Genomic DNA, 14,787 nt, shown 5'->3' with positions numbered 1-14,787 from the left:
GAGCAACCGGAGCGGCCGGGGCCCCGGCGGCCCACGCCGGCAGCGGCACCCACGACCCCGGGCACCCCACGGGACTCGGCACCCCGGGGTATCCCCTTCCCCCTCGTCCCCCCCCTTCCCCTTCCTCCCCTTCCCCCCCCTACCCCACGCGTGCCCTCCACCCCCCCTCCACTCCATGGAGGCCCCCCCCGACCCTCCGGCGCGGTCGCCCACGGATGTCGGGGTCCCCCACGCGGGACACGGTCACGAGACGGCGGCGCAGCGCTGCAGCGCCCGGCTGCTGCGGGCCGGGCAGGAGGGCAGGTAGGGGCGGGGGTCCCGGGGGGCTGGGCGTCCCGGGGGTCACCCACGGGGTGGGGGGATCCCACGGAGTGGGGGTCGCTGTGCCACCGTTGGTAACCCAGGGAGTGTGGGGGGGTCCCGGGGGTCCCTGCGCCACCGTGGGTCACCCAGGGGGTGTGTGTGGGGGGGGTCCCCGTGGCATGGGGGTCCCCACGGCATGACATGACCCCCTGGGGACAGGGGGTGTCGCCGTGGCGTGGGGGAGTCCCTGTGGCACCCCAGGACACTCTGGGGACGGGGCTGCCCCTCGCCAAGTAGGTGTGCGCACACACATGCACACGCGTGTGCGCACAGCCGCAGGCGTGCCCCGCACGCGTGTGCCCCTTACACACACACCCCCTCCACGGGCACGCACTCGTGCCCCCACGCGTGAGCCCGCACCCACCGCCAGCCCCGGGCACACGATGTGTGTGAACACACGCGCGTGTGCGTGTGCGTGTTTTTCCCCACCCCCCCCCCCCCCCCGTGCAACACGGCCGCCGGGCGGGCCCGCAGGCGTTTCGCACGCTCGCGGCCCTTGCACACGCGTGTGCCCTGCCACCGCCCTGACCTTGGCCGGTTGCGGATTATTGCAGGCAGGGAACGGGCAGCGCTAATCCCGCTGCTGCCTGCACCCTGCCTGTGGGCAGGGGGGGGATGCTGGCGCAGGGCGGGGCCGCCGGAGCGGGGCGGGGCAGGTGGGCGGGCAGGTGGGCGGGGCGGGGGTGGCCGCCCCGCCCACCTGCCCGCCCACCTGCCCCGCCCCGCTCCGGCGCTCAGCGCCATGGGCGAGGGGGAGCCCAGGTACCGGGTGGGGCGCGGGGGGAGTTACTGGGAGGCTACTGGGACATAGTGGGGTGGTGGGGTACTGGGTAATGAGGAGGCAGGAGGAGGGGGAGGGTTACTGGGGGGTTACTGGGGCGTCGGGGGGAAGCACTGGGAGGTTACTGGGAGGGTGATGAGGCAGCACTGGGGAGTTACTGAGGCACGGGGGAGCACCAGTGGGGGGGTACTGGGGCGTGGGGGGGTTGGGAGGGCACTGGGAAGGCAGCAGTGGGGGGGTACTGGGGGGTTACGGGGAGATGGAGGGGCAGAGGTGAGGGGGTACTGGGAGGTTACTGGGGCATGGGGGGGGCTGTAATGGGGGGGGTTCCGAGAAGTTACTGGGGGATGTGAGGCGGAGGGGGGGGGATGGGGGAGGCTTGCTGGGTTGCGGGGGGGGGTAGTGGGAGGGCACTGGGGGATGCGGGGAGGGTTACTGGGACGCGGCGAGTGTTACTGGGAGGCGCTGGGGGCTGCTGGGCGGCGGGGGGGGGGGCACTGGGAGGTGCTGGGGCAGGCTGGGGGGGGGGGCTGCGGCGGCCGGTCCCGGTCCCAGCACCACCCCCTCCGGGGCGGCCCCGCCCCGCCCTGCCCCGCCCCCTGCCCCGCCCTGCGCCGGGGCCGCTGCGGGCACCGGCACCGCAACGCGGCCGCCTCCCCGCCCCCCCCCCCGCCCCGGGACCCCCCCACCCGCACCAGGAACCTACCGAGACCCACACTGGGACCCCCCCCCGGCACTGGGACACCCCCCGGGTCCCCCACCCGGGCCCGGGACCCCCACTGGCAGCGGCCCGGCCAGCTCGGGTGGGGATGCGGGTGGGGGTCCCGGTGTGTGGGGGGGTCCCGGTGCCGGTGCCACCCCCTGTCCCGCAGCATGGCCGACTACCTGATCAGCGGGGGCACCGGCTACGTGCCCGAGGACGGGCTGACTGCCCAGCAGCTCTTCGCCACCTCCGACGGCCTCACCTACAAGTACGTGTGGGCCCCCCGCCCCCCCCAACCCGGGGATCCTCCCACCCCCATCCCTATGGGGCAGCCGCGGTGTCCCCAGCCCCATCTGGGGTGTCCCCAGCTCAGCACTGGTGTCCCCAGCTCAGTACCCGTGTCCCCAGCCTATCTGGGGTGTCCCCAGCCCAGTACCAGTGTCCTCATCCCACCTGGGGTGTCCCCCAGCCCAGTACTGGTGTTCCCCAGCGCAGTACCAGTGTCCCCAACCCACCTAGGGTGTCCCCAGACTAGCACCAGTATCCCCAGCCCATTTGGGTTGTCCCCAACCCAGTACCAGTGTCCCCTATGGGATCAGGGGTCCCTGGGTACCACTGCCACCCTGGGACCCCCTCAGGTGCCCCCACCCCGGCTCGGGTACCCCCTTGGGATGTGTCCCTCACCCCTTGTGTGGGGCTCTATCAGTTTGGGGGGGCTGGGGGACACGTATTTGGGGAGTTCCCGGCTGCTCGGGGGGGGGTCCCAGCCATGGTGACCCCCTCCCTCCCTTCATCCCCTCCTCAGTGACTTCCTCATCCTCCCTGGCTTCATCGACTTCACGGCGGACGAGGTGGTGAGTCCTGCCCCCCCCCCAACCTCCCCAGGGACCCCGTGCCCCCCCAGGGGGAATATCCCCATGCCCTCCCCCCGTGATGTCCCTGTGCCCCCCCCCATAGGTGATGTCATTGTCCCCTGTCCCCCCCCCCCGGGGTGATGGGGGCAGGATGTGGCCTGGGGCCACCCTGGGTTTTTGGGGGTGCGGTGGGGGGGCTGCTCCCCCCCCCCACCAGCTCAACCACTGGCGGGGTCTCCTGGGACACCCATGGGCCCCCCGGTGTGGGGGTGGGCAGGGGCCTGGCAGGGGTGGGGGTGGGGTCCCAGCTGGGGTGCCCCCAGCAGGGCAGTACTGGGAGACAAGGGGGTCCCCCTACCCCACCAGGGGGGTGGCCAGGAGGGAGAAGGGTCTCTGCCCCCCCCCAGGACCTGACCTCGGCGCTGACCCGCAAGATCACCCTGAAGACCCCCCTCATCTCCTCCCCCATGGACACCGTCACCGAGGCCGACATGGCCATCGCCATGGCCGTGAGCGGGGGGGGGCAGCACCCTGGGGTGCTGGGGGGTAGGGGGGGAGGCGCGGGGTGGGGGGGTGCCCAGCCCCAGGGTGGGTGCGGGGGGACACGGGTGCATGGGTTGGGGGTACGTGATCAGGGTGCCCGCCCCAGCCAGGGTTGGGGTGCTCACCCCCATGATGGGGGTGCAGGGTGGGGGTGCCCACCCCTCCACCTGTGGGGCACCCGCTGACACCCCCCCTGCTCCCCCCACCCCCGGCAGCTGATGGGCGGCATCGGCATCATCCACCACAACTGCACCCCCGAGTTCCAAGCCAACGAGGTGCGCAAGGTGAAGGTAAGGGGGGGGGGTGTCCCCCAACACTGTGCCCCCCCCCCCTCGCCTGCTGCCTGCAGCCTGCCTGTGCTTCCCCCCCCCCCCCCCCCTAGAAATTCGAGCAGGGCTTCATCACGGACCCGGTGGTGATGAGCCCCACGCAGACGGTGGGGGACGTGTGGGAGGCCAAGCTGCGGCACGGCTTTTCGGGGATCCCCGTCACCCAGACAGGCAGGATGGGCAGCAAGCTGGAGGGCATCGTCACCTCCCGCGACATCGACTTCCTCGCCGAGAGGGACCACGGCACCCGCCTGGGCGAGGTGGGGGGGCGGGGGGAGAGGGGTGGGATGCGGGGCAGGGGGGTGGGATACAGGGTTGGGGTGGGGAAGAGGACAGGGGTGGGAGAAGAGGGTGGGGTGTGGGGCAGGGATGTGGGGGACAGGGGTGGGAGGAAGGATTGGGATGAGGAAGAGGACAGGGGTGGGAGAGGAGGGTGGGATGGAGGACAGGGATGGAGGGGTGGGATGGGGAGGGTTGGAGGACGTGGGGCAGGGGTGGGACGTGGGGCAGGGATGGGATGGGATGGAGGGATGGGATGGGGCACAGGGATGCAGAAGGAGGCGGGATAACAGGGATGGGATGCAGGGATGATGGGATGGGGGACAGGGATGGGGTGGGGTGGGATGCAGGGATGAGTGGGCAGGTCCAGGACAGATAGCAGGCAGGGCAGGGGGTGCAGCCCATGGTGGCCCTGGGGTCCCCTCCCGGGTGACGATGGCCCCGCAGGTGATGACAAAACGCAACGATTTGGTGGTGGCTCCAGCCGGCGTCACCCTCAAAGAGGCCAACGAGATCCTGCAGCGCAGCAAAAAGGGTACCGGCTGCACCGCCATGGGGCCCAGCACCCTGTCACCCCATCCCTGGGGTCACCTCTGTGTCACCCCATCCCTGGGGTCCCCTCCACCTCATGCCATCCCCATCCCTGGACTCACCTCCGTGTCCCCCCCATCCCTTGGGGTCACCTTCACATCACCCCATCACCGTCCTCGGGGTCACCTCTGTGTCACCCCATCCCTGTACCTGGGGTCCCCTCCACATCCCCCCATCCCATGGGGTCACCTCCGCGTCACCCCATCCCACAGTCCCATCCCGTCCCTGTCCCCCCAGGGAAGCTGCCCATCGTCAACGACAGTGACGAGCTGGTGGCCATCATCGCCCGCACGGACCTGAAGAAGAACCGGGAGCACCCACTGGCCTCCAAGGACGCCCGCAAGCAGCTGCTGTGCGGGGCAGCCATCGGCACCCGCGAGGACGACAAGTACCGCCTGGACCTGCTGGTGCAGGCCAGCGTCGACCTGGTGGTGCTGGTGGGTGGGCCCCCCCCAAAAAAAACCCAAATGGGGGATGATGAGGGACCCTGGGGATGGACACCCCTCCTGCCGTGCCCCGCTCCCTTGCATCCCAACCCGCTGTACCCCATCCCATGGCACCCCTTATCCCCACCTCACAGCACCCCAATCCTGCCCTGCTCCCCACCCCACAGCACCCCAAATCCTTTCCCCATGGCACCCCAATCCTCCCCCTGCCCTGCTCCCCACCCCACGGCAGCCCAAATCCTTTCCCCATGGCACCCCAATCCTCTCCCCACCCCCCCCATGCCATGTGTCCCCCTCCATGCCATGCCCTCCCATGCCGTGCCCCCCCCAATACCGTGTCCCCCCAATACCTTGCCCCCCCCCATGCCGTGCCCCCCCAGGACTCGTCCCAGGGCAACTCCATCTACCAGATCAGCATGATCCACTACATCAAGCAGAAGTACCCCGACCTGCAGGTGATCGGGGGCAACGGTGAGCCTGGGGGGTGCGGGGCACCCCACTGGGGGGGGCGGGGGGGGGGGGCATGAGGGGCTGGAGTGCTGGGGGGGAGAGCGGAGAAGGGTGGGGGAGGGTGCTGTGGGGCAGGGAATTGGGGTGTTGTGGGGTGGGGAGCAGGGCAAGGGGAGGATTTGGGGTGCCATGGGATAAGGATTTGGGGTGCTATGGGGTAAAGATTTGGGGTGCCATGGGGTCAGGATTTGGGGTGCTGTGGGGTGGGGAGCTGGGCAGGGAGAGGATTGGGGTGCCATGGGGTAAGGATTTGGGGTGCCATGGGATGGGGAGCAGGGCAGGGGGAAGAACTAGGGTGCAATGCAGCAGGGAATTGGGGTGCAGGGACCGGGGTGCTGCAGGGGTGGGTGGGGGTGATTGTCTCCTGGAGTGGGGGGCACCCTGGCCCACCGAGTGCCTGACGGGCACCCTCTCCCGGGGGGGCACAGTGGTGACGGCCGCCCAGGCCAAGAACCTGATCGACGCCGGGGTGGACGCCCTGCGGGTGGGCATGGGCTGCGGCTCCATCTGCATTACCCAGGAAGGTGCGTGGTGCTGCCCCGGCATGTGTGTGTCCCCCTCCCCACGGCACGTCACGGTGCCCTGGTGGGCGCTGACCCCCTCTCCGGCAGTGATGGCGTGCGGGCGGCCGCAGGGGACGGCGGTCTACAAGGTGGCCGAGTACGCCCGGCGTTTCGGCGTGCCCGTCATCGCCGACGGCGGCATCCGTACCGTGGGGCACGTGGTGAAGGCGCTGGCGCTGGGGGCCTCCACTGGTGAGCGGGGGGGGGCTGGGGGGGGGGCTGGAGGGGTAGGGGCACCCAGCACCCACAGTGGTGCCCATCCTGCTGGGGGGGGTCTCCTGGATGTCACCCCCCTGCACCCATACTGGTGCCCGCACTGGGGGTCTCCCAGTCATCACCTCCCTGCACCCATACTGGTGCCCACCATGGAGGTCTCCTGACCATCACCCACCCTGTACCCATACTGGTGCCCACCCTGGGGGTCTCCCAGTCATCACCTCCCTGCACCCATACTGGTGCCCACCCTGGGGGTCTCCCAGTCATCACCCCCCTGCACCCGTACTGGGCCCACCCTGGGGGTCTCCCAGTCATCACCCCCCTGCACCCATACTGGTGGCCACCCTGTGGGTCTCCTGACCATCAGCCCTCTGCACCCATACTGGTGACCACCCTGGGGGGGTCTGATGGCTGCCCCCCCCCAGTGATGATGGGGTCCCTGCTGGCGGCCACCACGGAGGCGCCGGGGGAGTTCTTCTTCTCGGAGGGGGTGCGGCTGAAGCAGTACCGGGGCATGGGCTCGCTGGACGCCATGGAGAAGAGCAGCAGCAGCCAGAAACGCTACTTCAGGTACATCATGGTGGGGGGGGGGGGGGTCCAGGGGGTTCTCTGACCCCCCAGCCCTGACCCCTGTCCCCCCCCCCCCCACCAGCGAGGGTGACAAGGTGAAGGTGGCACAGGGGGTGTCGGGCTCCGTTCAGGACAAAGGCTCCATCCACAAATTCGTCCCCTATTTGATCGCGGGGATCCAGCATGGCTGCCAGGACATCGGTGCCAGGAGCCTCTCCGTGCTGCGGTGAGCTGGGGGGGACAAGGAAAAGGGGGGGTGTCACCTAGCTCCCGCTGACCCCCTGCCACCCCCCACCAGGTCCATGATGTACTCGGGGGAGCTGAAGTTCGAGAAGAGGACCATGGCGGCGCAGATCGAGGGGGGGGTCCACGGGCTCCACTCGTAAGTGGGGGATCGGGGGGGGGGGACACGGGGATGCTGCGGCAGGCACCACGTCAGATCTGGGTCGTGTGCCCCCCCCCAGCGCACAGTGCGAGGGGGGCACCCAGTGCTGGGTGCAATGGCAGGTTGGGTACCCTGTTGCCCCCGTTCTGGGTATGGGGGGGTCCCAGGCCCCCCTTTGCACAGGTATTGGGGGGGGCAGGCACCCCATTGCCCCAGCACTGGCTATTGGGGGACCCCAGCCCCCCCTTGCCCCAGTGCCGGGTGCGTGCCAGCATGGCCATACTGGGGGCTGCAGGATCAGATGAGCCACTAGCCAAGCCCCCCTCCCCAATCTGTGGGGCACCCCCGGGCTGTGCCAGTGTGGGGACACCCCAATACTGGGGGTGCTGGTCCAGACTGGGACTGGGGGAGCAGCCTGGAGGGACGGGGAGCCAGAGGCACGCAGTGGGGGTCCGGGACACGGCAGGGTCCAGGCAAAGCCTGGGGGCTGGGGGAAGGGGAGACCCCCAGCTGGGGGTCAGTGCTGCCCCTGCCCCCCCAAGTGACAGTCGGGGAGCAGGCAGGGTGCAGCGATGGCTTTAATTCACCCCGTGGGGTGCCCGCACCAGGATTGGGGGGGGAGCACCCATGGGTCCCCCCATCCCACCCCCCCATCATCTGCACCCGCCTTGGTGGCACCCGCTTGCACTGGGGGCTTCTCCTCTGGGTCCCCCCAAGATGGTGCAGGAGATTTTGGGGTGCGTGGGGAGGTGGGGCTTGTGTGAGGTGAGCGGGGCTTCTTGTGGCTGGTAGAGCTGGTTGGCCAGTTGGGTGGCGGGCTCGTGGTCAGTCACTGGTTGGCCAGCTGGTGGGGCTGCTGGTTGGTTGGCTGCCGTGCTTGTTGGCTGCGGTTGGTTGACTGGGATACTGGTTGACTGGCTGGTTGGCTGGCCAGGATGCTGGTTGGCTGTGGTTGGTTGGCTGGTTGTGCTGGTTGGCTGGTTGAGGTGCTGGTTGGCTGGCTGCAGTGCTGGTTGGCTGTGGTTGGTTGGCTGGTTGAGGTGCTGGTTGGCTGTGGTTGGTTGGCTGGTTGCGGTGCTGGTTGGCTGTGGTTTGTTGCCTCGCTGGCCAAGATGCTGGATGGCTGGTTGAGAAGCTGGTCAACTGGCTGGTTGAGGTGCTGGTTGGGTGGCCAGGATGCTGGTTGGCTGTGGTTGGTCATCTGGTTGAGATGCTGGTTGGTTAGCTATCTGGTTCTTTGGCCAGGATACTGGTTAGCAGCTGGTTGGCTGGTCAGCTGGCTGGGTTGCTGGTTAGTTGGCTGGTTGCTGACCAGGATGCTGGTTGGCCAGTTGACTGCCTTGGCCATGTTCTCCATGAGCCATGACCAGACAAGGCTGGGTCAGGCCTGGGCGGTCGTGGCACTGCCGGTACTGCTCAGGGTGAAGCCGGGCAGTGGTTCGAGGCGGCACATCCTCACCGGCAGCCCCGTGGCTGTGGCACCTGCCTGGCATCTGCCTTGGTGGGGAATGACCCAGGGTGCCGGTGCCGGGTGGCTTGGTCGGAGCGTGGTGCCGGGTGGCTTGGCTGGACCATGGTGCCAGTGCTGGGTGACTCAGTCAGAGCCCAGTACTGGCGGCCAGCCAGCCCGGTGAGAGTGCACTACCGGTGCCAGGTGGCTTGCTCGTGGCATGGTGCCAGTGCCAGCTAGGCTTGGTCAGAGCATGGTGCTGGTGCCGGGTGGTGCCGGTGCCAGGAGGCTCGGTCAGAGCATGGTACTGGTGCCTAATGAGTTGGTCAGAGTGCAGTGCCAGTACCAGATGGTGCCAGTGCCAGGAGCCTTGGGTTGAGCACAATGCCGGTGCCGGACGGCTCAGCTGGAGCGTGGTGCTGTTGCCAAATGGTGCCAATACCAGGAGGTTTGGTCGAACACGGTGATGCTGCCAGGTCACAGGGACGGAGCGTGGTGCTGATGCCGGGTGGTGCCGGTGCTGGGAGGCTTGATCAGAGCAGGGTCCCGTGCCAGGTCACAGGGTCAGACCGCGGTGCTGCCATCCGTCCGGATCACGGTGCTGGTGCCAGGCGGCTTGGCCAGATTGTGGTGCCGGTGCCGGTGCGGCCGGGTGGGGGGCCGGGGGGGTTGCCTTGCCGCGTGCCGGGCCGGGGTGACCATGTAACCTTCTCTCTCTTTCCTGCCCATGCCGCCGCCGTAGCTTTACGGTTCTGCCACGTAAGTACCGGCTCATGCCCCCCTCCCGCCGGGGCTGCGGGGTGACCGGGGGGGGGTGGTGGGCTGCCGGTGATGGGGGGACCTGCAGCCCCCCACCCCCCGGATGGAGATGGGGGGGGCTTCAGGTGCTGGGGGGGAACCCCCCCATTTCCCAGCCAGGATCTGACGTGGTGCCGGCGGCAGTGGGGGGAGCAACTGCAGGATCTGGGGGTGCAGGAGGCCCCCCCCCCCGCTCACCCCCCCACTTTCCTCTGCCCCACAGTTACGAGAAGCGGCTGTACTGAGGAGGGGCCGCGTGCTGGGCCCCCCCGCCTGGACCCCCCCGGACCCCCCCCGGCCCCCTGCCACCGCCGCCGCTAGTGCCGTGCCGGGATGCTGCAGGGGCTGGCTTTGCACTACGGGCTGGACCCCTGGCCAGCCCCCCCTCTGCCAGCACCCCACGGCTATAGGGCTGTCGGGGCCCCCCCGCCTGCCCACCCTGGCACCTACCTAGGACCACGGGGCTTTTGGGGGGGCCCCGGGGTGCTGCACCCTCTAGGGGTGGGTAGGACGTAGCACCCGCTGCTTGCCCCCCCCATAACCCCACTTCGCCCCTGCTGGGGGGGGGAAGCAGGGAAAGGGACTGCCCCCCCCCAGACCCCCGCTGGGACTCCCTGCTGGCGTTGGGGGGGCTGGGGGGGCTGCCCCTGTCCCCCCCATCCTGGGGGGTTACTGCAGGGGCAGCAGCAGCCCCCCCTGCATCCTGGGGGACCCCCCCATCCCCGCGCCCCCCCCCCCATCAGGCTGGAGTAGGGGGGGGGCGCCGGGACCGGCACCGCACTGTATCCAGGTATTAATAAAGTAATGGAGCATCTGGCACTGCCCCAGCCTGTCTCCCTGCCCGTGCCGGCAGCGCCGGGCACGGGTCGGCACACCGCGGCACAGGTCGGCACACCGCGGCACCCGTGGCAGAGCCTTGCATGCCGTGGCCCAGCTTGGCGCAGCCTGGCACAGCTCTGCCGCCATGGCACAGCCCGGCCAGCGTGGGCACAGCTTGGCACAGCCTGGCAGGGGTTTGCACGCCGTGGCACAGCCTTGCACACCGGGGCACTGGTTTGCGTTCTGTGGGTATGGCCTTGCACCCTATGGACCAGCCTTGCACACCACGGCGCGGCTGTGCACACCGTGGCACAGCCTTGCACTCCTTGGCACAGCCTTGCCCACCGTGGCATGGCCTTGCACACCATGGCACAGGTTTGCACACTGCGGGCATGGCCTTGCACACCATGGCACAGCTTTGCACACCGTGGCAGAGGTTTGCACGCCACAGGCATGAGTTTGCAGACCGTGGCACAGGTTTGCACACTGAGGCACGGCTTTGCACACTGTGGCACAGGTTTGCATGCCATGGGCATGAGTTCGCACGCTGTGGGCATAGCTTTGCACACCGTGGCATGGCTTTGCACACCATGGCATGGCTTTGCACACCATGGCACAGGTTTGCACACCATGGGCATGAGTTCGCACACTGTGGGCACAGCCTTGCACACCATGGCCATGGCTTTGCACACCCACAGGGCTCTGCCCTACCCCCCAGACTGCCCTCCGGGCATGGGGGGCAAAGCAGCCCCACGGCCCCGCGCGGGCAGGTTGCGTCGCTCCCTCCGTCCGTCCGTCAGTTGGTCGGTCTGTCCGTCGGTCGGTCCGTCCGTCCGTCCGTCCTGGGGTGGGGTCCCCCCTAGAGCCTGGCTTTGGGGGGCCCCTCCAGCGAGCGCAGGAAGGCGAGCAGGGCCTGGCGGTACTCGGCGGGGTGCTGGCGCAGGTGGGCGGCGTGGCGGGACTGCGGCCAGCCGCGGGCATGGGCGCGGATGCCCTGCTCCCGCCAGCCCCGCAGCAGCGCCCGCAGCACCGCCGGCTGGCACAGCCCATCATCCAGGCTGTAGAAGAGGAGGAGGGGGCAGCGCAGGGGGGGGCTGGCGAAGGCGCCCCGCGCCCGCTCGAACTCCCGTCCTCCCCAGCACCCCAGCACCCCCAGGTACAGCCGGGCGCTGGCACGCACCAGGGCCCGCAGGTACGGCGTGCCCACCGTGCCGGCGATGCCTGTGGGGAGAGAGCCGCGTCGGTGCCGGCGGTGGTCCCCGGCGGCGCCCGCCTCGGGTATCCCCCGTCCCGGGTATCCCCCGTCCCCAGCCACGCTCACCCCGCGCCATGTCCCCGATGCCGCCGGTCACCAGGCTGTCGTAGACGATGCCGCGGAAGCGCGGTGCCAGGCGCTGGCACTGCCGGGGCCGGTGGTGCAGGAGCAGCAGCACCTGGGCGAAGGTGTAGGCGCCGGCAGAGATGGCGTGCACCAGCAGTGGGCGGGTGGCCAGGCCGCTGCCACCACCGCCGCCCCCGGTGTCACCGGGGCCACCGCTGACATCAATGTCACCACCACCACCACCATTGCCACCACTGACACCGCCATTGCCACCACCATCACCACCAGTGCCACCGCTGCCACCAGCATCACCACCATTGCCACCACAACGGTCACCACCAGTGCCACCAGCACCACCGCTGCCACCATAGCCACCACCATCACCACCACCACCGCTGTTGCCACCACTGTCACCTCCAACGCCACCGCTGCCCCCCTCGCCACCATCGCCGTCGCCGCCGTGGTCCAGCAGCCGCAGCAGGCGCCCCGCCAGGCGCTGCCCTTGCCGTGGCCGCAGGACGTGGCACGCCGTCGTCCCCACCACCAGCACGTCCACGCCACGGCGCAGGTAGAGCGCCAGGTACTGCGCCAGCCCCCGCGCCCGCGCCCCCAGCCAGGGCAGCAGCAGCAGCAGGGGTTTGCCGGGGGGGGACCCCCCGATGGCGCTGCTGTAGAGGCGGATGGTCCCTGAGAAGGACGTCACCGTGACGGGCGGCAACGGGGCGGGGGTGCAGTGCTGCCCCTCATCCTCCCTGTGGGAGACAGGGCAGGGGGGTGGGACCCCTCTGATGTGGGACTTTCCCCCCCAAATGAAGGACCCCCCCCACGCGTGGGACACCCTGCCAAATGTGGGATCCCCCCCAAATGTGGGACATCCCCCCCAAATGAAGGAGCCCCCAAAACATGGGACACCCCACCAAATGTGGGACAACCCCCCCAAATGAAGGACCCCCCCCAAGCGTGGGATACCCCCCCAAATGTGGGACATCCCTCCCCAATGAAGGACCCCCCCCGAAACGTGGGACACCCCCCCAATGTGGGACCACCTCCCAAATTAAGGACCCTGGAGCCCTGCGAGGTAGCACCAGCACCCCGGGGGGATGGGGACAGGGGGTCCCATCCTGCTGCCCCCCACCCCAGGGCAGGGTCTGGCCCCCCTGTGCTGCCCCAGGACCGGCTGGGACCCCCTGCCATGGGACACCCCCCCCCCCCCCACTGTGGGGCCATTTGCACCCTGCAGGCAGCTCCCTGTGTCCCGCAGGCACTTGGTGACACCCCAAACCTTGTGCCCCCCCCGTGTGCCCCAGCACTGCCAGCCTGGACCCCCCCCACCATGTACCCTGCCCTGGGGGCTGCGCACCCCCACCCCAGCATGTCCCCCCACCATGGGGGCACCCGTCACGGGCTGGGTGTGGGGTGGGGGGGCATTGGGGGCACCCAGGTCCCTGCAGCTTGCCCCAGTGTCCCCCCCAGCCACCGTGTCCCCTCCCCACGCTCACCTGGTGTCACTGGCTGTGCCGGGGGGGTCCGGCAGCATCAGGGAGTCCGGCTCCGTCAGGGGGTCCGGCTCCATCAGGGGGTCCAGCTGTGGCTGGGGGGCCGGTGTGCCATGGGCATCCAGCTGCGGTGGGGGGTCCAGCTGGGTCGGAGGATCCGGTGTGCCATGGGGGTCCGGCGGTGCTGGGGGGCTCTGACTGTGCCTGGGGGTCCGGCTGCGCGGGGGCATCCAGCTGAGCTGGTGGAGTCCGGTTGTGCTGGGGTCTGGTTGTGCCGGGGTCCAGCTGTGACGGTGGTGGGTGTCGGGGTGGGTGTTAGGGCGGGTGCCGGCGGTGGGTGCCGGTGGTGGGTGCCGGTGGTGGTGGTGGGTGCCGGAGATGCCAGGCAGTGCCGGCAGCAGCCCGGATTAGGCCAGGCCGCGGTTACAAAACACCTTACACAATGCCAGCGGGCACCGCGCCACCGCCACCGGCGTGGCGATGAGCCCCCGTGGCTCCCCACGGCCTCCCCGCTGTCCCCCCCGTGGCCCCCCACAGCTCACCATGGTCCCTCACTGCCCCACAGCCCCCCATGGCCCCCCCCAGACCCTCACTGCCCCCCACAGCTCCCCATGGTCCCCCCCACAGACCCTTGCTGCCCCCATGGCCCCCCACACCCCCCACAGACCCTCGCTGCCCCCCATGGTCCCCACAGCTCCCCATGGCCCCTCACTGACCCCGTGGCCCCCCACAGACCCCCATGGCCCCCACAGCTCCCCATGGCCCCTCACCAACCCCATGGCCCCCCACAGACCCCCATGGCCCCCCACAGCTCCCCATGGTCCCCCATGGCCCCCCACAGCTCCTCACTGCCCCCCATGGCCTCCCACAGCTCCCCACTGGCCCCCCCGGACCCCACAGCTCCCCACCGCCCCCCCCCATGCCCCCCTGCTATGTCAACCCCAACTGTGTGGTCCCGGGGGACAGTGGTGACCTAGTGACAACTGCCACCCCCCCACCCCAGCATCCCACCCCCCGCCCCAGTGCTGGAGGCAGAGCCCCAGCCCCCCCAGCCCCCCCTGCTCTCAGTCCCACGGATCCCACGGACCCCACGGCTTCAAGGCACAGCCCCCCCGGGGTCCCCATGGCCCCCAGCCCTCCCGCTGTCCCCCGGGAGCCCCCGTGGTCCTCAGTGTCCCCCCTGCTCCGGCACCTTGATGAGGCGCTGAGAAGGGGGGGGCAATGGGGGGTGTGATGGGGTGCAATGGTGGGTCTATGTCATGGGGGCGTGCAAGGGGGGTGTGCCGGGGGGGTGTGTAATGGAGGTGTGCAAGGGGGGGTGGGTATAAGGGGGGCGTGCAAGGGTGGGTGTGTGTGCAATGGGGGGTGTGCAATGGAGAAGTGCGGGGGGGTGTATAATAGGGGTGTGCAAGCAGGGTGTGCAACAGGCAGGGTGCCACCCTGCACCCCCTCCAGGGACCCCCACGGTCTCTGCCTTGGGGTCCCAGGCCAGGGCTTGGGGGGGGGGGGGGGGCTCAGCCTCAGCACCCCAGGGAAGGCCCCCCTGGATCTTTGGGGTCCTGACTGCCAGGTACGGGAGCACGAGAGTGAGCACAGAGGAGCCACCGTGGTGGCACACGCGGTGGCACCCGCACTGCCACAGATGGCAGCGCACGGGGGGGGGCATGCAGTGGCACAGGCACCAGCACGTTTGGCGGCACACACGGTGGCACGTGTGGCAGCACACTGCATGGCACATATAGTGGCACACGCGGTGGCACATGTGGTGGC

The 14,787-nt window shown here is 69.8% G+C and overlaps 2 protein-coding genes across 7 annotated transcripts; one reads left to right on the top strand and one right to left on the bottom strand.

The window, feature by feature from the left end:
* The first annotated feature begins 144 nt into the window (after window positions 1-144).
* IMPDH1 (inosine monophosphate dehydrogenase 1) lies at window positions 145-10,198 on the top strand. Of its 6 annotated transcripts, none has more exons than XM_069801457.1 (16): window positions 145-303; window positions 2,017-2,115; window positions 2,653-2,701; window positions 3,109-3,210; window positions 3,460-3,534; window positions 3,627-3,833; window positions 4,300-4,387; window positions 4,681-4,880; window positions 5,300-5,360; window positions 5,828-5,923; window positions 6,011-6,154; window positions 6,604-6,748; window positions 6,831-6,974; window positions 7,047-7,130; window positions 9,326-9,342; window positions 9,605-10,198. In XM_069801457.1, the coding sequence occupies exons 1-16, from the start codon at window positions 176-178 to the stop codon at window positions 9,700-9,702; spliced, it is 1,737 nt and encodes a 578-aa protein (XP_069657558.1). In that variant the 5' UTR covers window positions 145-175; the 3' UTR covers window positions 9,703-10,198. The 6 variants fall into 6 exon arrangements, with proteins under 6 accessions (XP_069657558.1, XP_069657556.1, XP_069657560.1 ...); XM_069801455.1 differs by having other exon boundaries at window positions 146-303; window positions 5,270-5,360; XM_069801460.1 differs by lacking the exon at window positions 145-303 and adding an exon at window positions 1,061-1,125 and having other exon boundaries at window positions 5,270-5,360.
* Window positions 10,199-11,009: 811 nt separating this feature from the next.
* LOC138688906 (uncharacterized) lies at window positions 11,010-13,492 on the bottom strand. Its single transcript, XM_069801462.1, has 3 exons — window positions 13,021-13,492; window positions 11,522-12,273; window positions 11,010-11,421 (listed from the first exon to the last, which is right to left on the bottom strand). Exons 1-3 carry the CDS (start codon window positions 13,245-13,247, stop codon window positions 11,060-11,062), a joined length of 1,341 nt encoding a protein of 446 aa, XP_069657563.1. The 5' UTR covers window positions 13,248-13,492; the 3' UTR covers window positions 11,010-11,059.
* Between the last annotated feature and the right edge of the window lie 1,295 nt (window positions 13,493-14,787).

Source organism: Haliaeetus albicilla, chromosome 14 (genome assembly GCF_947461875.1).
Source record: "Haliaeetus albicilla chromosome 14, bHalAlb1.1, whole genome shotgun sequence".
NCBI lineage: Eukaryota > Metazoa > Chordata > Aves > Accipitriformes > Accipitridae > Haliaeetus > Haliaeetus albicilla.
The sequence above is the reverse complement of the archived record's forward strand: the minus strand, read 5'-3'. Positions and strand labels throughout refer to the sequence as shown.

What these genes read in the sequence shown, in the direction of transcription:
- IMPDH1 (XM_069801455.1), top strand. Translation starts at nt 176, where the DNA reads ATGGAGGCCCCCCCCGACCCTCCGGCGCGGTCGCCCACGGATGTCGGG. An exon ending in ACTTCACGGCGGACGAGGTG is followed by an intron (nt 2,702 to 3,108) that starts GTGAGTCCTGCC and finishes GCCCCCCCCCAG; the next exon opens with GACCTGACCTCGGCGCTGAC. An exon ending in ACGAGGTGCGCAAGGTGAAG is followed by an intron (nt 3,535 to 3,626) that starts GTAAGGGGGGGG and finishes CCCCCCCCCTAG; the next exon opens with AAATTCGAGCAGGGCTTCAT.
- LOC138688906 (XM_069801462.1), bottom strand. Translation starts at nt 13,247, where the DNA reads ATGCCCCCGCGCAGCCGGACCCCCAGGCACAGTCAGAGCCCCCCAGCA. An exon ending in GGCACAGCCAGTGACACCAG is followed by an intron (nt 12,274 to 13,020) that starts GTGAGCGTGGGG and finishes TGTCTCCCACAG; the next exon opens with GGAGGATGAGGGGCAGCACT. An exon ending in CATCGGGGACATGGCGCGGG is followed by an intron (nt 11,422 to 11,521) that starts GTGAGCGTGGCT and finishes CTCTCCCCACAG; the next exon opens with GCATCGCCGGCACGGTGGGC.